The sequence below is a fragment of the Apaloderma vittatum genome, unplaced genomic scaffold (genome assembly GCF_000703405.1).
Source record: "Apaloderma vittatum isolate BGI_N311 unplaced genomic scaffold, ASM70340v1 scaffold8145, whole genome shotgun sequence".
Taxonomy (NCBI): Eukaryota; Metazoa; Chordata; class Aves; order Trogoniformes; family Trogonidae; genus Apaloderma; species Apaloderma vittatum.
The window spans coordinates 9,560-34,478 of NW_009715429.1; the positions used below are offsets into that span (position 1 = coordinate 9,560).

General features: G+C 38.2%; 1 protein-coding gene across 1 annotated transcript; it reads right to left on the reverse strand.

Moving 5' to 3' along the window:
* Nucleotides 1-395: 395 nt before the first annotated feature.
* On the reverse strand, nt 396-21,039 carry LOC104273728 (V-type proton ATPase subunit S1-like; the record flags this gene model as incomplete). The annotated part of the gene is made up of 6 exons (XM_009869140.1): nt 20,927-21,039; nt 13,112-13,238; nt 12,938-13,006; nt 6,036-6,229; nt 4,956-4,999; nt 396-481 (listed from the first exon to the last, which is right to left on the reverse strand). Coding segments are annotated over exons 1-6 (633 nt in total), but the record flags the coding sequence as incomplete, so codon positions are not given.
* Between the last annotated feature and the right edge of the window lie 3,880 nt (nt 21,040-24,919).

Consider the following 24,919-nt stretch of genomic DNA (forward strand, 5'->3'; position numbering starts at 1 on the left):
GTTTAATTTAAAAATGGATACATTAGTAGCCTTCAGTTAATTAACAACACACTGTCTTTATTGACCAGCCACACTAAAATGCTCTATAAGGTAGAACTTACTTTAAACCCTGAGAATTAAATGGAAAAAAAAAAATATCTAAAATTACAGTCCTTACAAGTAATTAGTTCTAAGGACAATGGCAGATTTATGGTCTCTTAGAACAGTAAAACTTCAATAGTTATGTGATATAGCTATCGTATATGAAAATTCATGCAATCATTTCTGGTCAAAAACTCATAAAACACAGATTTCTTGCTTGTGTAATCTTGAAAATCATCTACAGCATTGCTCTGTAAACATTAAGTTGTTAGATGCCAAAAAACTGACAGTTCTAGGCCCTGAAGATTACTCACCCTTGAAGGTCTCACTGCAGTATAAATTACTGAAAAATGAATCCCTCGTTCCTGCAGATCCATGGTCAGTCTTCCAATTATTTTGTCTGTAAATAGAAACATGTATAATTTGACAAACTCTGTGAGTTGAGAAGGCTAAAATCCTACAGTAGCTGGAGTAGTAATGAGCTACATGTTTAAGCTTATTTAGTTTATTTAAGCAGTTTATATGGTTGTACCATTTATATGTCAATAGGTACAAATGGGATAAGACATGTTCGGTGTCTGGAAAAATGCACAGTTTCAGTGAGACAGAAAAAAACAACATTACAACAGTTCAGAAAAACTGAAAAGTCAATAGAAACAAAACTGAAAGTTTGAACTTTGGGCAATTAAAAGAATGAGCAGAAGATATCAGTTGAGGTGATAGCAGGATGCTAGTCAAGTGACCAGTTAATAAATAAATAATAAAGCTTAAGTAGTATTGTTCTGTGAATTACAAAGTACATCGAACCAATCGCTGGGAATCAATACTCAAAATGTAGTGCTTAGTTTGAGCCATTACATGCATAATATTGGCAGCAATATTCATCTTTGCTTCAGTGGATTTAAAGCCTGATTCCTCACCCTCAACAGGCTATCAAAAATTTTGTTGTTGACTATAGTGGAGGCCAAAGGAGAAATATGGTGGAATACTTCGCAAAATGGAAGGAAAAGTCAAGTAAGGAAGAAAGGACCTTTCAAACCAGCCCAAAGATACCTCTACAGAAGGTCCTCCTTTACTTATGAAATCACAGGCAGTTGTGGCAAATACTTAGAGCTGATAAATCTTTTCAAACTGTATGCAGAAATATTAACACTTGCTTATGATAAGGAGCATGACAGTTGTAAATCAAGAACCAGTATTAGTGTTGTTATTGGGACTGATAGAGAAACAAGCAAGCAGTCTCCCATTTACTTTTTCAGTGCCTTCCCACTTCTCATACATGTACCAGTCTGGTGAATGTGTATTTTATAGCCTGGACACACAAGCTTCTCGGATTTCAAGGTTATACTTTACAGAAGTTGTATCTAATTTTCATGTGCTGGAAGTAGAGCTTGTATTATTATGCTTTTTAACTTCTACTATTTACAGTAATCATGGTCTCCTAGCTGAGTAAAATGTTTAGCCTTTGTAAAAATGCACGCATTGTTTTTTTTCTGCAGGGTTTTAACCAAACTGATTTCCTCACATCAATCAAGAATCATAGTTATGGAAATTTTTCCTGCTATAAATTACTGCTAAAAGGTTCTACTCTAAAAAATGGACTTACTTAGAGAAACAACTGCTTAAATACTAGTAGTGTAAATATATTGGTGTGTGGAGGTCTAAGGCATTACATTACGTACATTTTGCATTCTATATGCACAGAGTGTAATTCACTAGAAATCAGCAGCAGCCTCATCTAAAATTTGAGGAGGAAACTACAGTATACAGAAAAATGTATAGATTGTCTCTGTTTTTTTGTTCATTAAAGCAACTGATCGCTTTCTGAAATAACACTTTATCTGCATTTCACTTCAGTAAGGAACTACATGTAACTATAGTTACCGGTAACGTCTATAATTCTTTCTTGTGGGAAGATTCTAGAAGCAATTCCTTCATCCAGAGAAGCTGCTGTGAACACTCTTACAACAACAGAGTTGATATAGATCATTGTTTACCTGTGAACAAAACTCTACCTTGCTTATAAAGTAGTTGCAAATTCTCCAAGGAAAAAGAACCAGATTGTCCATTATATTTTAAAGCACCTAAATTACCTGCCTATATGGGAACATTAGTCATCCCAGACTCTTTCTGTGATGGAACAAGAGGCATCTCCAGATGTGATATTGATGTTAGAATGGCTTCAGAGTGGTTCTACCAAAGCTCTTGTTTTTATTTCAGATAGCATGGATCATGGAAACACTACATGGATCTATGAATGTAAAACAGTTTCTCTAGGATAACACCTTCCAATTAACATAACTGTCTGCATTTATGGCGGGAAGGATTAAATCTGTGTTGAAATATTAAACCTTTCTAACTCATTGAATTTCACCAGGGAGTGCAGGATTAGTGATATTATTAATTTCTAATCTACCTTAATTTCTTTCTGTGATTTTACATATAGATGAAAGAAATGGAAGAAATTAAGTGAGAACAAACGTTCTGAAAGGAGAAAATTGAAGAGAAAGGAGAGGAAAAAAAATGAACTATGAATAAGAGAAAAAGAACAGAAAAAAACAAGATGAGAGGGGGAAATGGGAGAGAAGAGAAAGTGGAAAGAGGAATGCTCTGAGAATCAGAGTGAAAAGACAAACACATGCGATAGCAATTAAAGAGCATCTTGTGCAGATGAAGGCATAGATAGCTTTGCTGTTGATTTTGAGGTATGCTGGATCAGGCAGGCAAAAATGACAGAATGAAAGCTTCTCCTGAGCAACAAAACATTTAGGAAAACTGGCAAAACTAGAGTAAAAATGTCAAACTACCTCATGTAAAAGAAGGAAAGAAAGAAGAAATACTGAAAAGAAACATGAAGAAAACGGTAAGTCTGAATCCCTTGAAACTTGGGCAGATTTGGATTCTGAATTCCAGTCTGGATTTCGTAATAAGCCTCATTTTAATAATGTGCTAAAAACCTCAGCTTACTCCAGCTTCTAGATATTTCAGAACAGCACATTTCCCTTGGGCAGAATCTGAGCCCATTTGTTCTGTCTTACAGAGTTTCCTGGCTTCTGTGAGTAAAACAACAGGAGAGACTTCTCTGACATTTTATTCCATGAGATTTTAAAACTGTGTACAGTGGAAAGCCGAGAAATTGCTGTGACAAACATACGAGGCTTTGTGAACTTTTAGCCAACCTACTACAGATCTGCAGCATTTTTCTATGGGTTTACTGTTGATACTGAAAAAAAAATAATTTACAAGCAATATCTAAGGGTTAACAATTCTCTTGTCAGGTTCCAGGTACGTGATGAACAGTATTTTTTGCTGCTTACCCAGGTAGGATCTAGCAGCAGTCTCTCCATAATAAACACCAATAACCCCTGACCTTGCAAGCAGTTCTGACCTTGAAGGGTCTTCTGACAGCAGTATTTGGCATAAGACTGTGGAGCAACCAGACTGGGACCTTCTGCAGCCCAGGTTGCATGACTCAGAAGACTGTGTTTTGGACACTTACCTACTACTTTTGGAATTTCTCTCTTCCAACTCTCTCCCATCTACTGCACAGACCTTCAGTGGGATAATTTTAAGGAACTGTGGCTCAGTAACTTCCATTTAAATTAAAACTTATGTTATTTCCAATTTTCATGCAGAACACTAAGTGCAAACTTTGCACCTGGCCTTACCTAGAGGCACATCTTCCCTGATCCACATACCTGTTTCCTGATAACATCTGGTTGACACTAACTGGAAAGTTGGTATAGCTTGCTCCTCCATCTTCCTACAGGTCCCCCATTAACTTTGTTGTTCCAAAGCATAATGGCCTGAAGCAGAGTTTGGGAAGCTTATTCTCAAGTTTGTGTAGCTGATTAAAGAAATGTTCCATAAAGAAACAGCTAATGTTTAGCCAAAGCCAACACTAAGCCAAGGCTTTTCCTATTTAATATGCTCTGGGGACAAGAAAGAAATAACTCCTCTGCAATTCAGACATAAAAATCCAGCTGCTTATTTGGAGCAATGCAAAAGCAAAGAGAAAGGGGCACATCACCGATTTTCAAATGTGCTTCTGATTTTACACTCCTAGCCCTGGGCAGAAATAGTCACAGGCACTAAGGACACTGTTTAATTATCAGCTTGCTACACTACACTACACTACACTACCCTACCTACACTACACTACATGTCCCTGAAACTACTACCACAGCGATATGCAGACTTTATATCTCAATCTCTAGAGTAGTAAGTCCAAGGCCTGCAAAAAACCTAGATGTCGCCCAGTGCCTCTTTGGAGTATGGTACCTCTTTTTCAGACAAACGCTAGGCAAGAAAAGTTTTATTATAGTGTTACATGAAAAAATTCAACCTTAACAAGTACTCTTTAACATCTGCGTAACCAAGAAAAGACTCTAAAATCAAAGGTTGTGAAGGGCATCAGTATAATTTTAAAAAGATTAAGAAAACGTTTCCTATTTGTTAGACACCCTCTGCTGAGACCAAGACCTTTGAACTGCCGAAGTAGCCTGACACCTCCAGCTGCCGACATGCGAGGTGGGATCCAAGGAGGCAGCTCGAGCTGCACACAGGTGCTAGGTTTGTACTCTGAAACAGGAGGATCTCAGAGCGTGAACAAAAGCCTAAACCTGAAGCAGAGGTGAGTTGTCATTACACTTCGGGTCACAGAGCTGTACCCGTTTGGGTGGATTTTGAATCAGACACTCAGTACTTCAACATTATGATAATTGACTGCTTAAAAGTACTATAGATGGGGGAAAGGAAAACCTTTAAATAGCAGTGTTACAGCAAAAATCAGGAACGAGAGAATACAATCTGCTCAAGTGAAAACACAGACTTAAATGATGAAACATTAGTTGTACCTTGGTCATATTGCTTACCATTTTCAGCAATTGCTTTCAGGGTGGAAATCTCATTTAAACCTCTACAAAAAAGAGTGGGAGAAAAATAATTAAAAATCTTTTCTAGGCAAGAACAATGTGAACTAGAAATGCATAAAGATACTGACTAGTGAAAGGATTACTGTCAGGCTCAGTCCCTCAATCATTCCCTCATCTGCTCCTTAAACCCTTTTTCTTCTACAAAGACCACATCTTCAGCTCATTCCTCAAACTTAACTGCAGACAAGCCAGACCTCTAATGTTATTTTGACAAGCCCCTCCCCAGCTTTCTTTTTATTTGATGTTGGCCCCTTATCTAACATTTTTACATGAACTCCTTAAAATGGCTATCATGTCATTTTTTGTGTAGTGATTTGATGGCTATTTTTGCAATTCGTTAGGACCCATTGATAAATGGGCCATGTACTGACGTATAGAAATGCTCAAGTAACAGGCTAGGAAGAAGAAAGAGCAGGAGAAGCTGAGCAGAGGGACTCAGTACACCAATGCCTTATATTTTCTAAATATACATTCTCCTGAAAGAACAATCTCTCTCTACCTCTGTTAGATCACAGTTGATGTATGCCTGGAAACATGAAGAATCATAGCCCTCCTCTTCCTTCTACAGTGATGAAAATCAGTCTCTTTATTTATATTAACTTCAGGTTTGTCTGAGTGTTTATTGGCTTGCTTATTTATCCTGACAGGTTTTTTGACCCCTAGAATGCCTTCTAGCAATTAATTCTGCAGGTTAATCATGTGTTGAACAAAATAATTCAGCTTTTCTACTAAAAGCGTGTTGCCATTTAATTTTATTAGCTGTCCCTTTGTTCTCATATAATGAGGCAGACAAAATAGGAACGCCTGACTGACTTTCTCAACATAATTCATCTATTACACCTGGTCAGCTCATCAGGGGACTTTAAAAAGCACTGAATTCATCCTTGCAAGACAAATAACTTTGCTAGCCTTGTAAGCTTCCACTTCCATTTTTAAATTTCCTGAATACAAGTAACATTTTCAAAAGCTTTAAAAATCATGCACACATGTAGGTCAGTTTTGTTTGTGACAGGCTCCTACCTGACAAGGGGTTGTAGCTGAACCACCAGTAAGTTTGGTTTAGACGTATTCACTTCCAGTTGAGAGACATTGAGATTAGATATGTTTGTCAACTTCCAGTCTCCTGACTCCTGGAGAGAGCTCAGGAGATACCTGGTAGCTTCACAGTCAACAGCTGGCAAAACTAAAGATGAAGGAGAAGACTGAAGAATTTCCTGTAATAAATTCACGAGCAGTTTATTTACTTGCTTAATAATTAAACACAAACTTTTTTTTAAACATATCCTTAATTTAATATTCAAGGTGAGGAACTACGATGGTAAACACTACGTGAGTTCTCACCAGCCTGATGCTGGCTGCAGGCTGTTTCTAGAAAGGGGCAGTGAAGGGACACTTGTGTTGCTCTTACTCCTGCACCTTCTTGGGTTAAGCTTAAGGCACTCAAAGACACCAGATTCTTACTGTCCTTTCCACATGTCTGGTGGAAGAGGAGAGAGAGATGATGCAAAGTTCTCAAGAACTTACTGGAAAGATGCTATGATGGGGGATATTGGAACAGGCTGCCCAGGGAGGTGGTTGAGTCGCCATCCTTGGATGTGTTTAAGCATCACTTGGATGTGGTGTTGAGTGATATGGTCTAGGGGTGAACTTGCAAGTAGGGTTAATGGTTGGACTCGATGATCCCAAGGGTCTTTTCCAACCTGGATGATTCTGTGATTCTGTGATTCTGTGAATGCTTCCAGAAACAAAGCTTGTCAGATGAATATCTAACTAAATGCCCTCAGAGGTGAGAAGGATCAGTGTCAGACACCTCAAGTTCCAGCAGCTCCATTCAGTACCGAGTCATACCTTGTGTAAGAAATACCCTTCCTTTGTGTGCATCCTGGTGGTACAGCACATGGTACAGCAAATGTCTGATTTGCAGCTATTAAAAAAGCTACATGTTTCAGGATCTACGGAGCCTCCAGACACATAAACAAAATTTATGTGATGTACTTCCTGTCTTTTTACTCAAAGATCAAATTATAAATCTCACATCAAACTAGTTCAGATAATCATCACTATTTATAACTCTTATAGCTGAGTTTCTGATGAAAATACTTGAGTGAAATGAATTTAAAAACATTCTCATTCTATAAATTCGAAACCTGCATAGCTGAAAAATATTTTTCCAAAGATTATTTGTGATAATCAAATTAACTTGAAATATACAGGAAAAGAAAATGCAAGATGGAGACTTGCAAATCATCAAAAATAATGTACCCCAAATTTAATGTCAATATTAGAAGATATTTTTTCATCAAGTCCTAGTTTACAACTTATTAACTTTGTTTTCCCTTTTTCTATATTTAAATCTAAGTTGAGTCTGTCACTTGATCCAACATTCAGATATTTAAATTGTTATAGATTCTCTCTTCCTCTCTAACTGATGCAAATATTGTGGTGCTGCTAACATTTTTGTCCTCCTACTCTTTTCCTTTTGTCTGTTCTCTGACTGCCTACCATGCTTCTGACCTGCTCTGTTTTTTTTTTCTAATTGCTCACATTTTCCTTCCTAGGGAAAGGCTAGTTATTTTCACATCTCTATAGATGCTCATAAGGGAGGATTATGAGTATTGTCTGATTTGCCAGACTGATAGAAAAATAACAGCAAAAACTGATCTGGTTTGCAGGTCTTTGAGCAGCATTTTTAGCACTGCCTGGAAGGAAAGGATGGTATATTTCATTTTTGTTTGTTTGCACATATGAATTTTGAGCTAAAATTCTGAGTAATAGTAAAATTATTTTATTTTCAATATTCAAATTCTTGCCCCCTAGCAGGACCCAGAATGGCAGCAGCCACTTCTTTCAAGGATATATATTAGGTAGATTACTCATTTATTTTAGAATAAGATATAAAATGCACCATTATTGAGGAATATGTGATCGTGTCTCTGCTCCTAACCAATCTTTCACTACCATCTGTCTCAGCTTCTAGCCACCAGTATTCAACTGTTTTCCATCTGAAGGGCAGGCACAGCTGGATATTTACTCATTAGCCTCAGCCAAGCCATTCTGGTCCCATGCCTCTTGTTTGTCCTTCTTGACATTGGCCACTGCACACTTGTGTTTACAATAGCCATATGTTGCCTTACGCATTTTAGGATTTCTACTACCATGCATGTTCAAAACACCACCCAAAAAGGTGGAGAATGAGGAGGACTATTGAGAAACACCTGATTTTGCATTCTGATAAAGGACTAATCAAAGAGATACAACCACACAGTAGCTAGGAGAGAGAAAGGGAAAGGGAAAGGGAAAGGGAAAGGGAAAGGGAAAGGGAAAGGGAAAGGGAAAGGGAAAGGGAAAGGGAAAAGGAAAGGGAAAGGGAAGGAAAGAGGGAAAGAAGGAAAGAGGGAAAGGGAAGAAAGCCTCCTTTTGAGCTGTGGGACTGATAGCAGAACTTCCTACATTAAATGCCAGAATCTAGAACCTGTCTGTGGGCAGCTTATTGTGATTATGAGTACATCTACTTCCTTTAATGTCCCCTGAAGCACTTCTTCTGAGCGAAATATTGAAGAACCTTCACTCTTGTACTATGCATATCAGTGTTCAGGGTTTTGTGAAGGCAGGTGTGGGATGACTCTGTCCACATTTATAGCCATCCTGAAGACAAGTATTTGCACTATGTTAAAGCTGTGCTTGGACTTACTTCCCCTGCTCTGGTTTCAGTGTTATATTAACTGGATTGACATTATACCTCAGCAACTTGAAGATAGAATGGTCTATCATTAAAAATCTATTGTTAAAATCTTTGTTAAAGTCTCACGCATCTGTCTATAAAAGATCATGTAGGTGTACTCATTGTTCTGAACTAGTTCATGTTTGGCATCAAAGCTGATAGGTAGTCCGATAATAAAAACATTATTTGGGAAAAAAAAATTGGTTTGGTTCTGGAAATATCCGGGAATATACACCTGAAGTAGGCAGGTTCTTCCATGTAAAAGAGATCTTTTAAACCTTTTAGCTCTATGTCATGTAAAGTATTATTGTATTTATTTTCTACGGCATTGGTCAATGGGTTAGCTATAAAAAAAAATATTGAAAGACATTTGGAAGCACATCTGTTTCTACATAGATTGATAACTGCAAATCAAATTATCACTGTTGCAGTTTAACTTTCCAATTACTATTAAACATAACAACTTTTACACTGTACCTATGTTCTCCAAATGTATGCATAAAACTATATTATGCTTTCAATGAAAATTTATCTGATGTACTTTAACTGACAAAACATGTTACAGCTATAGAAAGTATTGTTGAACAAACGTCTATACCACTGTACTGTGTACTAGGAAACATAGCACCAGATTCTCTTTCTACGATTACAGATCAGAGACTGTAGAGAAGCAAACACGAAATCCAAGAACTAGGGGAACTATTCCAAAGAATAAAATACAAACTATAAAAACAAAGAAGGATTATACTGGGAAAAAGCTGATGTGGCTTTTGCAAAATGAAGTTATGCCTCAAGATTCTGCTGAAAATCTCTGAAGGAGCCAATGGACATGTACACAAGGGAGCTCTAGTTGATACAGTTTATTTGGATCCACACGGTGCACTCGGCAGTCTTGAAGCAAAGACTACTAAAGAAATTTAGCTGCTCTGGTGTGAGAGAGGCAGTCTCCATACGAATGTTAATAAAGGCTAGGTAAAGAGTAGGTAAGAAGACAGCAAGGAACAGATGATAGAAAACAGTGTCTGTTATTGCACTAGGGTCTGTTCTCTTCTGCTCTGTATGTTCATAAACTATCTGATAAAATACATAAATATTGAGCTAATGAAATCTGCTGATTACATTGAAGTATTCGAAATAAAGGCAAGGGCTAACTGATGAATTGCAGAAGCAAACTCTAGTTCAGCCTCTTAGCCAACAAAGTAACTGATGAGATTGAATGTAAATTGATTTTAGCAGAGCACAGGATGGGAAAAAACCCCACACTAATTTTATGTACACAATAATAGATAATAGACTCAGAACTAAGTGTTACTCTTCAGCAATGAGACCGTAAGAGGCACAGCAGCACTGTGAAAATGGCAGTTCAGTGGCTGATAATGATTAGGATTAAAATATCAAATACTAGTTGTTCTTTGGAAAAGGCTGGAGAACAAAACATCGTCATGTCACTGAATAAATCTATGATGAACTTACATCTTGATTATTATGCAGTTGTGCGTGCCTCCTTGTCAAAAATAGTGTAATAAAACCAGAAGAGATAAAGAGAAAAGAAACACACAATCAAAACTGTAGTAGGATCTTTGTATCACAATTCACTAAGCAATACTCCTCAGTCTGTGACCAATGAGGGAAGATATGATGGATACAGAACCATGAATATTATAATATATTACAATAATAATTATGCAGCTGCACAGCTGGCCGCTAATTGGAGGGCGTTACCAGTTCCAGAGGAGCTGAGCATTGTTTGGAGAAAGCCAAAGCTAATATTGAGGAAAAATAGTTTGTAGAGTAGGTGACTGCCTGACAAAAAAAGTTCCCTAAGTGCTAATCTTTGTATTTTATTATTTAATTAAAAAGTTCTTTGAATGTTTAAGATAAATTATCTACCCATAAGTTTCTTTCTGTACTCACTGGAAATAGAATTCTTTTACTGCCTACAAACCCATGGATCCCAAAAGCTCAAAAGAGCTGCTAATATAACTGAACAAATCTAATATCTGCAAACATCTCTGTGGTTTACAAGCCTTCTACACGCTTCTACAAATAACGATTGTTTCTTGTAGTACACGTGCTGCTACATGCATATATACATTCTAAACGAGATCTCCAGTTCAGGTTTGTGAATAAATTTGCATGTCTAAAGTTCAGAAGGAGGATACTCAAGTGACATGGAATATCTATTATTGCTTAATGAAACACTCATATAACATAGAGTGTGAAGGTATAAAAAATTGTGATTATGCAACATCAAAGATTCTAATTTCCCAAGTGAGAATTTAGACCTGACCTTCACTTCGTCCTGTGTTCTGTGAATATTATGACAGAGTCCTCTGTAGCATTATTAAGAATGGATTTCTTTACCAAAGTAGCTCAAGTGGAGTGCAACTGATGTGCTAGCAACTGAGCAAATTTTTGTAGCCTTTATTATATCAAAGATGGAACTGGATGATTATAAAGATCCTTTCTGTCCCTAAAACCTACAAGTCTATGCAACATATCTTGAAAAAATTCTCCATATGGGCACTGAGGTGAAAAAGAAATATTTAATTTATGTATCTCCTTTTCTTTCATTCACTTACAGCACCTCACCCCCACAAAACTATGCTAGAAGAGTATTAAGATTGCCAAGTCCAACAGAACAAATCTAGGAAGTGCTGGAGTTATGGTGAGCAATTTGTCAAAAGGAGCTTTCCAGTTTTAAGGAAGCTCTAATGAGAAAAAGTTTCTCAGCTCCAAGACAGAAAGAGAACAGAGGCAAGGTCAGAAAGCAAACACTGACATTTATTCATCTCCTTCAAAACCTGGTTTTAAATCTTTGCTCTGCCAGATGCAGACCAAAGATTTGCTTAAATGTGATCCTTGGCTTAGCTGAAGACTTCTCAGTAGCCCTCGGTAGGTCCCAGTACACTCAGTATAGCACCCAATTTCTAAAGCTGTCAGACCCTGCACTCCTCTCTGGCCTTTGGTTGTAAGCTCTACCTACGGTGCTGATGGAGTCCTGACTGCAAGGTGAAAGAGGAAAGTTTTAAATACTTTAATATTCCTCCTTTTAAATATCCATATTATATGGTCTTAAATAAGACCACCACATCATTTGTAGCTTGCAATGCCATGTGCACATTCCACACAACTTCTGAAATCAGTAAGATTTGCTCCAGACATAGCCTTGCATAGATTTTAAACCCAGAGAAGATAAAGCACACCAGAGAAGTACCAGTACATCTGCCTGTGCACAAAACCGCTGTTCGTTACACTAGAAAAGAATATTAATCCTATTCATTCCTCAGAAAACCCATGTATGTAATCTGAATAGTTGGGGTTTTTTGTTCCAGCACCAGTGCTAAAATGCCATTATATGGCAAAACGATTAAGACCTCCTGTATCAGTGATACAAGGAAGACGTGAGGTTCTTAGTATAGAATATTTATATATTTAATAACACATATGTCTTGCTTTGTGGTGCTTGGCAATTTACACTTCCTCGTGTGCTCTGGTACTAGTCACGTTACTAACAGTTCTGTTCATCCTGCACCGCCTGCAGGAATACCTGGATGATTTCTATGTGTGAACATTCCCTTTGTCTAATTACAGTTCAATTAACTGTCATGTAAGTACAACCATAGACACTGTGCACAAAATCTGTAAACCTCCTCAGAAGATGAAGTTGCTGACTGGCTCAGAACTCCGTTTTAGATTCCGTGCCTGGAGTTTATTTCAAATTACTCAAGTAGTATGACTTCTTTTCATGAAGGTTAAAGCAATCCAGTACCTAGTCATATATTAACTACATTCAAATATGAAACAGTTAACTCTCTGCATGAGTTTTGAATTTCTATAAAAATAAAATGGGTATTGAATTCTAAAAATCAGGAATAAATAATTGTTTCCTATAACTTCTTTTCTTCCTGTGGCCTTATTATGTTTTACAATATAAATTTGCAGCTTGTTCAGGAGCAATTTTGACAGTTACGAAGAATTTTGAAAACTTGATCTTCACAAATAAAATAGCTACAAAACAAACTTCTGCAAACTCAGTTGATTTCCCCTAACTCATCTGCTTGAACTGAAATAATCTCAGTAAATAATTCCAATAGGAAAAGTGCTGCAATTCAGTTTAATTTTCCCAATTATTGTCTGTTTACATCTTTCTTATTTTTTAATACCTCATAAAATAAAAATAAAATAGATAAATGCTTGCCTGAATATTTTGAAAAGGATTCTCGTTACCGTAGAATTCACTGAGGTATGTGAAATCATCTATGCTAAGCTGAAAAACAAAGAAAGCGGATAGGTGAGAAGGAGCCATGGCATTTCATTTAGGTTCAGACTTATGCTTGGCATTGCTGAGAGAAAAGGAATTAATGTTACATACAGTATCTTGCAGGAACAAGATGAGGTTTCTGGAATTCTGGGCAAAAAGAGGTTGCAGGAGTACAGGCAGCTCCTGTGCTGAGACAATGTGGCCTTCATGCAAAGCGGAGTCTGGATTCCACAGTGATCTACAAAGAAATAAAGACACCTCTTCTTTCTTTAAATGTGCAACAGCAGGTAATGACATCATCGCTATTAGACTGCGATAAGGTTTACAGTTCAGTTTACTTTCATTCCACTCAAGAGGAAAAGAACTTGCCCATTTATGCCCACATCGCATTAACTGTGTTTCAGCAGGAATAAAAATGGTCCAATTGAGATAACTGCCTTTCTCTACTTCTTTGTTTATGTAGAACTGCACAGTTGCATCTTTCAAAAAAAATAGCTACAAAGTGGAATGAAGAAGAATATGTTGAAAACCTTCCAGAGAGAATTCCAACTCTAAAACATTTTCCAGTGCCATCAGACATGCTGGGGGCCAGAGAGGAGTAGAACTCAGGCTAGACCACAAATATTTTTTCATAAACTCTTTGTTGAGTAAAAGTGGCTTTTCAGTGTTGTTGTAAACAATATGTTGTCTCCTAAGATTTTCATGATGAAGGAACCATTCTGGAGAAGCAGCTTAGAAAAGCCACCTTTCCAGAAGCAGGAGCTCTTCTGAACAGAATGGCTCAAGACACCAAAAAATCTTATGATTCTTTTGCCAACCTGTCATTATGAAGACTGGACAGAGAAATAATTCATCTATTTAATTTTGCTGCTGCAAAAAGGCAGATATGGACAAAGCAAGATATGACATTATTCTTTCAATACCTGACTCGGGTTTTACAAGTATGCAACATGGGTCTGTAGGGATGAAATTTATTATGACAATTCCAGTACTAGAAGTTTTGACGAAGGTTAAACTGTCATTCTGTAGAAAACTCAGAGCTTGAAGCATAATCCTGCACCTTTCCTGAATGTAAATCTGTTGCTCAAGCCTGATACATAAGGTATTCCAGAGCCCCTAATTGGTTCTAATAACAAAGAAAATAATATAGAGAATTGCTGTGTGCTGGAGCATCAGCTATTATATGATTGCAATTTGGTGAAGTTGAGATGCTGATTAAATTTTCTAACCCAAAATCAATTTGAAAATGACCCTTGTACAGCAAGCTTTTATAAATTAGAACAATCTTTGCAGTCTCTTAAGATAGAAGCCAGAATAGGGGTAAGGAACACGTGGCGGGGGGTTCAGTGTTGTTTTCTGGATGAAGAAAATTTGTATTTCATTTCAAGACTGCCAGTAATTTCAATTAAGATTTCCAAGGGTAAATCAAAAGCCTCTAATTGCTTCCATGGCAGAGATAAAAACAGTGCAGTCCTATAGTACTAGACACTTAGCTCACTTCAGATTTTGGTATTTGGGAGAGTGTTGGAGCAAACTGTACAAGTAGAAGACTCTTTTGAGACAAAGTGCTGCAAATGCTAAAACTAAACTATAGTAGAACTTCTGCCTATCACTTTTTAAGCCTTAGAAGTAAAATTTCTGTGCAGGAAGGATTTTTTTTTTTTTTGGTGGTTGAAATTATCTTTTGATATTTTCTCAGTTACTCAGCAACTTCAATTCTTTGTTAATTTGTGCTTGGAAATCCATATTAACTTATATTTATGAAAACCAGCAACTTACAAGTTGTAACATACATGTCTAAAATTTCAGAAAAGTCAAACCTCATGACCTTAAATATTTAAGTATAAACTTTAAAAATATAAGATATTTGAAAACACAAAGACTCTGAAGGATTCTGAATGGTTGTTCAGGAACCAACTTTCATACTGACCGTCCTGGTTTGAGCTATTCTGTTCAGTGATTTTTAGTTTGCAGCTCAGTCTCTTCTAAGAGGTTGCACTGTCTGAAGTTAGCAGCATGTTTTTGCAGTGTCTACTGCTAGAAGAGTATATATATATATATTTGTATATAGTTCATTATTTTTATTATTTCCACAAATACATATAAAAATCTGATATCAAACCTGACTCCTCCTCTGACAGCAATCCCGACCGATGCTGCAGAGCAGGCACACATATGGGAAGCCCCAGGCTGAGGAGCAGAGGGGAACCAGACACAGGAGCTGCGATCAGGAACTCAGGATTGGGATCAAAGGCAGAAGATCGGACAGAGTCCTCCTTGGATACCAGCCATTGACAAAGAGGAGGCTTAACTCCTGTGATCCCTCAATTTATACTGAATATGGCGTATATGGAATGGAACACTCTTTTTGGTCAACTGTCCTGTCTGTTACTCACTGAAGGTGCAAACTTTTACCTCCTTGTGACCTCTTTTACTTCCCAATGCCCCCAGTGTGACACACAAGAGCCAGCAGTGACCTTGGTCAACATAGGAGCAAGTCTAAGCAAGAGCCTTTCTGCATCCCAATCCCTGGTAGTAACTGTAAACATCAGGTGATATCACTTCTAGCAGCAGACACTGTCTGCAAAAACACACTAACTTCCAGAAGTACAGTCTCTTAAAAGAGACTGAGCTGGAAAATAAAATCACTGAACAGAATTGGTTCTGTTTAACTCGAACCAGGACACTGACTTTATGCATTGCATGGCCACACCGGAATACTAATGATATTAAAGGAAAAAAAGGTAGATTAAACTAAGAGATGTTAAAAAATGGTTCATGTGGAAGAAAATTATAGTGAATATCTAGGTATAGTCATTAAAAAAAAAATCTATTTCATGCATAATATTGGAAGAAAAATGAAGATTTTGAGAGCTTTGGGCTTGCAGTTAACAATAAAAGGGAACAGAAAGCATATGAAACAACATTCAGTTATTTACAGCAGCACAACGGCAGAGGTTTTTGTTGTGGGCTCAAAACCTCAGAAATTTAATGATCCTGTTCAAAGCATACTTGCTTCTACCTGTTTCTTGAAGCAGCTTCTGCTAGCTCTTTAACCTTGAAAAGCATCTTTTTATGAGAGCTTTTAGCTTCCAGGCAGTCAACTTCAGTAATTCCAGAATCATCTTCAGGAAAATAAATCTACATCAGTTAGTTAATAACTCTATAATGCTGCATTTGCCTAATGCTTAGATTTACCATATACATATACATATATATATACATGCATTTTTTTTTTACTTCTTTTAAACAGTTCACTGAGCACTATGCATGGCAGAAAGGAAGGCTACATCCTCTATCAAACAGGCTGCTACTGTCAGCTGAGTGCAACGATTTTGTCATCATGGTTCAAATGGGAAATGTCGGTATGTTTTACTGCAGAGTGAAACAGAGAAACAAGGCTGCCGCAGACAGTGCATCGTGTACACACTGAAGGGGGAGCTTCACTGATTGCAATGAAGCGGTCCATCCCTTTGAACCCTTCACCTCAAGCAGCCAGCAAGAGATCAGGAAGGATGAAACAGGCAGTAAGTCGACACACACATCGATTGCTATTATTGATCGCTCACACAAAATTTTACATTCAAAGATGCACAACCTTGTGCAGTCATCTGCAGACCAAGCACATCACCACCCCAACATAAAAACATCCTGGGGTCCTCAGCCGTGGGGGGTTCACAGTGATGAGCATCTCTGCTAATGCATGTGTTTTCCTGCTGGTTAAAAGGAGGAAACGTGGACCTCAACTGCTCTCTCATTGCTCCAATAGCCAGACAACATACTAAAGAGAGGAAGGAAAGCTCAGATTGGTATTTTGCTCCTTTCTTGCCCCTAACAGCTCTGGCCTGACAACAAGTTTCAGCACACAGATTCCTCTCTGACCAGTGTTCTTTCTAGGTAGTACTGGGATTTGAGCACTTATTTTTGATAGAAGCAAAGATTCAATATTTCTTGTATCCGGACCCACCAGAAGGGCAGATAGTCCTTACCAGGACTTCTGTCACTCTAACTTCTGAGCTTACATTCTTGCCTTGTAGCTGGCTTCTGAAAGCTTTCCTACAAGCTATTCTCGTCAGTTGTCTCCTTTATGTCACTTTGTGATTACCCTATAAGAAATAATATTTTCTCTCGCACAGCAGAAGCAACTTGGCAGGCATGCTAGCACACAGGTAAAATATTTTTCTGTTCCACTGTATCAAATTTTTGTTTCAGTTTTGGGAAACAAGGCAAATGTACTGTCTGGTGTTAATGTCTTCTCAAATTCACTTGTAATCTGGATTTGCCAGAAAAGGATTAATTTCCTGGTATAAGCTCAGCATTAAAAAAGGTAGTAATATATTTTCAATTACCGCAATTGCAAAAGTTAATTTTAATGAATTTGTTTCCCCAAGTTACCTCTCTAATCTGTGGAGGAAAAGACACTATTTTGAATTTTGGTTCAAAATTACTAAATCAATTTTCTGCTATATATCATATGCAAGAGGAACCTTTCTGTCTCTCCTGCTTTGAAAAGCAACTAGGGGATATTAATTTAAAGGCTGGTTTAAGATAAAGGTCAATTTTTTCCAGGCCAAAGGTATTTTGAGAATGTGCACTGATATATTAGTATTTCTTCAAGAGAAGCAGGACACTGTGACCTACTGAGTTATTCCCACTTCACCTTTCTCCCAAGTTCAATGGAGATAGATTGTTGTCTGGTAGAAAACAATTATTTTTCTCAAAATAGGGATCTGCATTTTTCTTTCTAGAGGAAAGATGTATTTGATTTATTAATGTCCCTGTAAAGATTTATATCACACTTCTCAGGCTTTGCACACTGCATGTGTTTGTCAGTTGTAGGTTTCATCTGTATCTGACATCTAACATTATCTTTAATAGCATGATTACAGTATAATAATAATGCATAAAAGAGACTTTAAAGTGTGATATTCCTCTAAAATAGCTCTTCTGAGATATGGCTTTACAAACACTGAGTAGTTCTAATGAAGAGAAGAATGTGTTATGCTTCAACTATTCAATACCATTTCCAAACAGATAACCTAGGAGAGGATGATGATACGGATCCGTGAATCTCAGCTTCTGTTGATCAATGAATCACTGAACTTTTAAATTGGCGGGATATGTTTCCATGAAGTGAATCCCACTGATAATTGCTGCATTTCTTTAGTTAGCCTTCCTAAAACTCTGAAGAGTAGTTTCAAGATTTCATAAGCCTGCACATCACACACTGCAAACCTTGCATCACTGGAAAGTACCAAGACGTAAAGCACAGTTAAGGGTTAGCAACTGGAAGTTGCTGTTACTGTTTCTTTATTTTATAAAACAAAATAAATCTTCTTTCCCGTTGCTTCATTGACTTTCACCCAAATTAACTGCTGCCCGAAAACAACTTCACCTTACAAAAATGCAAAGTCGTGGTAAGAGGAACACTTCTTCCAGTTAATGTTCTATTCATAGAAACATGAAACTGGTTTAATCAGCCCATTTCCTCATTTTCTTGCCCTAGATTCGTATAAACCTGAACAATCTGCAGTAGAGCAAGTTGATAATTGCATCTTGGTGGAAAGTTTGCTTTTATGAGCACCCAGGATTAACTGCTATGATTTTGCTTATATTGACAACAAGTGTGTTGTTTATATAAACTAGGAAGTAGGACAAAGGAAGCACTGGTGTTAGACTCTTAGTTTCACTTTCATCAAAAGAACAACTCCTTCCAACATTTACTTTGCTTTTAAATACGAAGGTTCGGTACTCATATACATTCTTGTCTTGCATAGAGATGAATTTATTAAGTATTTTGAATATTTAAAAAAAGCCTTGATGTTGAGACATCCATTTATTTTTTTCAGGGGGAAAAAACCAAATAGGTCAAAGTTACTGAGTCAAACTTTATCAAGGTAATTTAGCAGATTTCTATATTTTGTGTCTCCCCAAGGACCAGAGGCTTGATTTCTGGAAATGCTTAAGAGAGGGGTAGACATACATGAACACTGATATTAATTACTGCTATGAAAAGAACACAATGTCCAGGCTTTGTATGAAAGAAACATAATCGACATCTCCTGCACATCTGTCTTCTGTGGCCCCCAACACTACAGGACATATATGAAAAATCAGAAAAGCTGGATCCTTGTTTATGTGGCTCTTTACATGGAGAAAGATCTCCTGAAGAAATTAATCTAACCCCTGACTTCATAAAATTTCCAAATCCTCCTATTGCTGTTTTAAAATTACAACATTAGCAATAGGAAAAAAAAAAGAAAAAGAAAGAAAAGAAAATAATATTAAGAAGATTTAGCTTTCAATCTTAATAATCTTGCCCAAGACAAAAGATTTACACTGGGATAAATGAGAGCAGAATTCTTCCTAATGAAATTAGAAAATTCACAGTGTTTCAAATGTGTTGAAGAATGGCTCAAAGCTTCGTGAAAGTTAGAGTGAATACAGCACAACTAGCTGAAAGAATAATTACTTCCCAAGAAGCCGTTGATTCGGTTCCTTTCTCAGTTTACAGAAGAGTAAATCAGAGGTAACACTCTGGGAATTATCAAAGTAATAAAGATACAAATGAATCAAATTCCATTAATTCAGACTTGACAAGAGTTGATGACTAAAGGAGTTCAGCAGCAAAACTCCCCTCCCCAGGCACACAAAGCTTGGTCATGCCAGCAAAGGGACTCAACAGTGAGCACTAACCTGTGCACCAAGGTGATTTGTGGTACAGGAAAGACTTTTACACTTATGAAGTCACCCAGCTGGATTGTGACAAACTCCAAATACTGCTGATTATGGATTATTTGAATCTGAGAAATTAATAAATACCCAGCTGAGATCAGGCCTGTTGAATGAGGTATAATAGATATATGTGCTTGCAGAGGGTATGAGATGAACTCTCCACAAGAGGGTTTACGATTTAGATAAACCAGGTTAAGAATGTGGAGGATTTCAGAATTAGGAGGAGGGAGTCAAGCGACTTACTCAGGCCAAAGCACAGCTCAGGTGAACCTAGACTACAGCAGATCTGTCGCCTTCCCACCCAGAACAGGACTTTGCCTTTAGCCCTTCCAAACAGTCCTGTGATCCCATAAGCCCCACAGGAGTCTTTTCTCTGATACCAGCTTAGTGTATTTTGGGGCAGTACTTCCTAGAGAAAACCAGTGTGCATGCCCTGCAGAGACAGCCTTGTGAAGAAGCAGCACGTAGTGCTCTGACAACTTTACGTATCCAGCACCCCGCCTGAAGCTATTGCCTTGCACAAGCCACCGTATTTCTGGAAATCCCAAGCACTTAAATAAAATCCTTAAACTCCCCATGAATAAAATTCCCGGTCGGAGAAAAGAGGTCTACATCTGGCTCTTTCAAGACAGGTTCAAAGTCTAATTTTCTAAATATACGCAAAGCCCTAAATTTCACGTGTCTCAATGCATCTGCTGAGACTCTGCAGTTGTTTCTAACAACTGATGTCTTTGCATACAGCAGTGCATTCAATTAAATAAATAAAAAAGAAAGAAACAAAACTGCATTAAAAAGAACATTAAGGGGAAAAAAGATTAAGGAGTTAGGAAATGCCAGGTTTCAGGTTACCTACACAGTCTTTGGTCAGCTCGCTTTTCTGAGACTGCCTTATGTTGTGCCTTTAAGTCATGACATTCTAACAGCGGAGTTCAAGGGTGCCTTAGGGTGAATAAAACATATCTACTTCAGATTTCAAGAGTATGGATTTTATTTACTTCTCATTGCCCAGCTCAGAACACTAAAATTATAAATAAAGATGGGTAAATTAATCTGTCAGGTTGCTAATTGCCCAGAAAAGAATTTATTTATTGGGTAATCTTGTTGCCCAGAGGTTATTTACCACAACCCGTATATTCCTGCCACACACACCAAGAAAGCAACAGCATTGGTAGATGTTTTTAGATCCCTTACCTCTGAGTTGACCAGATCAGCATCGGGACATGGAGCACTGACAGAGAGGTTTGGAAGAGCAGAGCGAGGGTGAGCACCAGCGGGGCTGAAGCAGCCGAGCGGAGCCCCGACATGACTGCGGGCAAGCGCGTGGGGAAGTGGCCAGCTGCGACAGGCTGTGGGAGCGCAGCGTTCGCACCCAGCCACTTCCCGGTTGGGCAGCAGCTTATCCGGCCTCGGCCAGGCTGCTGGGTGAGGCTGCTCTCTGACAGCAGTGGGAGCTTGCAAACCATGGACTTCCTTAGCTTGAAGTTGGGAGTTATATGTGGTTGTAATAACTTTCACGTTTGTGATCTAAGCAGCTCATAAAACTCTCCATGGATTAAACACAGATTCCTCTAACATTCTAGTACGAGGGAGAGTCGTGAGGTTCGAACACTTTCTCAGTGTTTTCTAACTTCCTGGTAACTGCAGGCTGATAACACAGCTGCTCAACTTCAAAATGGAGTTTATAGAAAAGTTTTCTGCACTGCACAGAATGTATTCTGCAGAACTTGCATCTTCTTCCCCTGCTACAAATTATCATGTCCCTCAGCTTAGCTCTTTCACATTTATTGAGAGCTAGTGTCACACATTTGGGTGTTGACAGGTTTGAAATCTGCAGTAAATCTACCCAGTGCAGATTCCAGCAAGAAGGAAGAGAGTGAGAAAACGTTTGGAGTGTATCCACTGAAACATGGAATTGTTCAGCTGTCTTTTGCATAGAGCAGTGCTGTCCTAAAAATGAAGAAAAAGAAATTCAAATCAGGAGCAAATTATAATCACTTCAGAACCTGACATTACTTCAGTATTTCACAAGTCTCATGCAAGATCAAAATAATCATAGAGGATTTTTTCGTGCTGGGAAGCAAATTCCTCTGGCATGCTTTTTTGCTCCTGCCAAGCACTGAGCTGTTTCTACACCTTGTGACAACATTCAGCAGCAGCAGTCACTCGGCACGTGTTCGGCACAGGGCACGAATGCCTCTTCACAACCAGAACAAGATGTTAGGGATAATACACAAAAGGAATTGTTAGCTATGTTAAAACAAGCTGTAATAAGAGAAAAATAAGGTAGCACAATGAAAATTGTAAGAGAAGATGTAAACAGATGTCAGAAGACGTGACCTTCTAAATGTGAGCACGTGTACCTTGACTGATAAAATCCATTTGCCTTAACACACAGCATGCTGTTAACAGTGCTGTTGTCTAATATAAGGCAATTTGTTCATTACTTCAAACTGAAATCAGATTTCTGAGACAAAAATAATAACTTTGAGGGAAGCAGTAAAACCAATAATCTACATGTTCCTTTTTTTCTCCATGTTACCTTTACATAACACTGAATTTAACTCTTTAATGGCACTTTTTCCTCTTCTCCTCAGAGATAATTAGAAATCCTTCATCTCCCTTTTCACAAGCTGGTATTTGCTCATCTGTTTAAGTGTGTGTATGGGTAAGACGGCAATCTAGAGCACAAAGACAGAGGGAAACCTGGAACACCCTAGGAAGAACTTAGTACCAATTAGAATAACTCAGTCAAAAGAAGAAAAATACTTTGTAATTCTCAAAGTGGCTGATTTTTCCACGATATCTCCCAGAATGAGAGATCTGGTTTCTCACATAACTGTCCAGAATAGTCTTGCAAGTTTTTGTGAGCATCTCTTGCCCACAAAGCCAATTAACTATCTGCTCCTTACAGTTAGCCTTCACAGAAGAAATTAAGATGAATCGAAGGTCAGCATTACATAAATCAAAATTTAACAATGGGGTTGCCCACAGAATACTAAAGGAATCATGGAATCTCCACTAAAACTCTCAGTTTTGCAGAGCCTTCTAGATTTGCATTGCAGTTGGACTTCGGAGAAAAAGTGCATTACTACTACACTATTATTCCATTAAGGCCATGCCTTCTCAAATTGTGATCCCTTTGATTTTTTTTTTAGCTTGCACAGTGCAGGGATCCTTGTTTTGTGGAACAGAGCAAGAAAGCAGCATATATTACTACTTGTCTGACATGAACCAATGAAGAGTAGGTTCTCCTCCTTTACAAATATGGTTGATAAATATGACCAACACTGACAAGAATTCCACGTCAAAATAAACCCTCAATAATCTGATCTAAAGGCATAGAAATCAGGACCAATAAATACATAGTGTTGTACAAATATATGTTGTAACCTGACAGGAACCTCACCACAAGACCAAATGATTCATCACTGTCACGGGTTTGAGTCTGGCGAGGTTTTTGGAAGCAGGGGGAGAGCTGTGGAGGATGACCCTTGTGAAACTTTGAGAGCCTCCCCCACCCCCAGGTAGAAGTTGAACCCACCTCTGACCAGGGCCAGGTCAGTCAGCACCTCCATGATCAAGTATTTAAGAGGCAACCCCATTGTTTCTCTTTCTTTTTTGATTTTGTCTCATCTGTCCTGTCTTTTATGCTGGGGAGTTTTTCTGTTGGAGGAGGGGTAGGTGAGAGGAAAGCAGGGGAACATGGTCAGTGAGGAAAGTGATGGAGAAAGGTGCTGGAGAAGTACCTTTCCCTGGAGCCTCGTGGTGAGTGAAACAGCAGGAAGGTGATTGCCTGCCAGCTGAGATCAACAGCAGCGAGGACCTCCAGGATGCATCAGTACGTGCAGAGCCCACTGTGAGAGGAGAGAGAGACCAGTGGAGGACGTGCCCGAAGAGATTCATGACCCCAGTGGACCCACGAGGAGGAAGAGGATTGCCTCCTGTGAGGTGGACACCACTTGGCACGAAGGAGAGACTGTGAGGAGCCCTCTTTCTCAAGGAGGAGGAACTGCCATGGAAGATGAGTAATAGCCAGATGGACTGCACCCTCCACCCCCTGTCCCCCTTGCACCAATGGTGGGGAGGAGATAACTGGGAAGATGGGGGGGAGAGTATATTTAAGATCAGATTGTTTTTATTTATGTATTCCTCTAACTATTTTACTCCAAAAAACGGTGGTAGTAAATTAATGTTTTTCTCCCCAAATCTACTCTGGTTTTACCTGTTATCTTAAGTGGCAGATTATTATGCTCCCTGTTCTTAATCTCAGTACTTGAGCCTTTTTGGTTGAAGTTCCTCCCTCCACATTCCTGTGGAGATGGTGGTGAGGGGAGGAGTGAGCAAGCGACCGCATGGTTCTTTGTCATCGGCCCGGGTAGTCAGCTCAAATCACATCACTGTTTGATAATTCTATAGTTTTTAAATGGGTGACCAGTGCCCATCTCCACTACTACAGAGTATTTTCAGAGGGCTAAAAGCATTTACACTATTTTAACAATTCCACTGCTGACTTCTTTTACAAGTTCATACTCAAACACTGACACCATTGATGAAAAGCCTGCCATTTAAGAGGTTCCTGCCTTCTTGCATCTGAAATAGCTGATTTGAAGCAGGTTAATGAAAACAAAAGGTAAGTCAATACAAGGGAGAGAATTATGAAAGAAAGGCATATTGTCCATGCCTCTTTCCAGCTTGGTTTGCGCTGGCTCTTTGGGAAGGTATCTGCACACTCAAACCAAATCACATGCAAGTGAGATGGAGCACAGTTGGCGGGAATACACTCCATATTCTGGCTTATAGAAACAGTCTTAAAACCTTTTGAAACAAAACCAGATTGCTTTCTCTCAGATTACCATATCGCTTACAAACAAACTTTCAACTGAAAACAAACTGAATTTTCCTTTTTAATATTTCTCTACAAATCACAGTTCGGGAACAGCTGAAGTGAAGAAAGCTTTGAAAAAATGGAATGAGAAAAATCTACTTAGTGGGTTTTTCATTTGCTTCCCCCAGTAAATTTGGTTCACAAATGCAGCTACATACATTTTCTCCTATATCTTTTTTTTCTTCACTCCTAAAAATGAAGATTTTTGCCAAACAGTAAGAAAAATAAAAATATTGCAAAGAGATTTTTCAAAAATATTTCTTTCTTTCATTTAATAAAAATGAGGTGAGCTCACAATG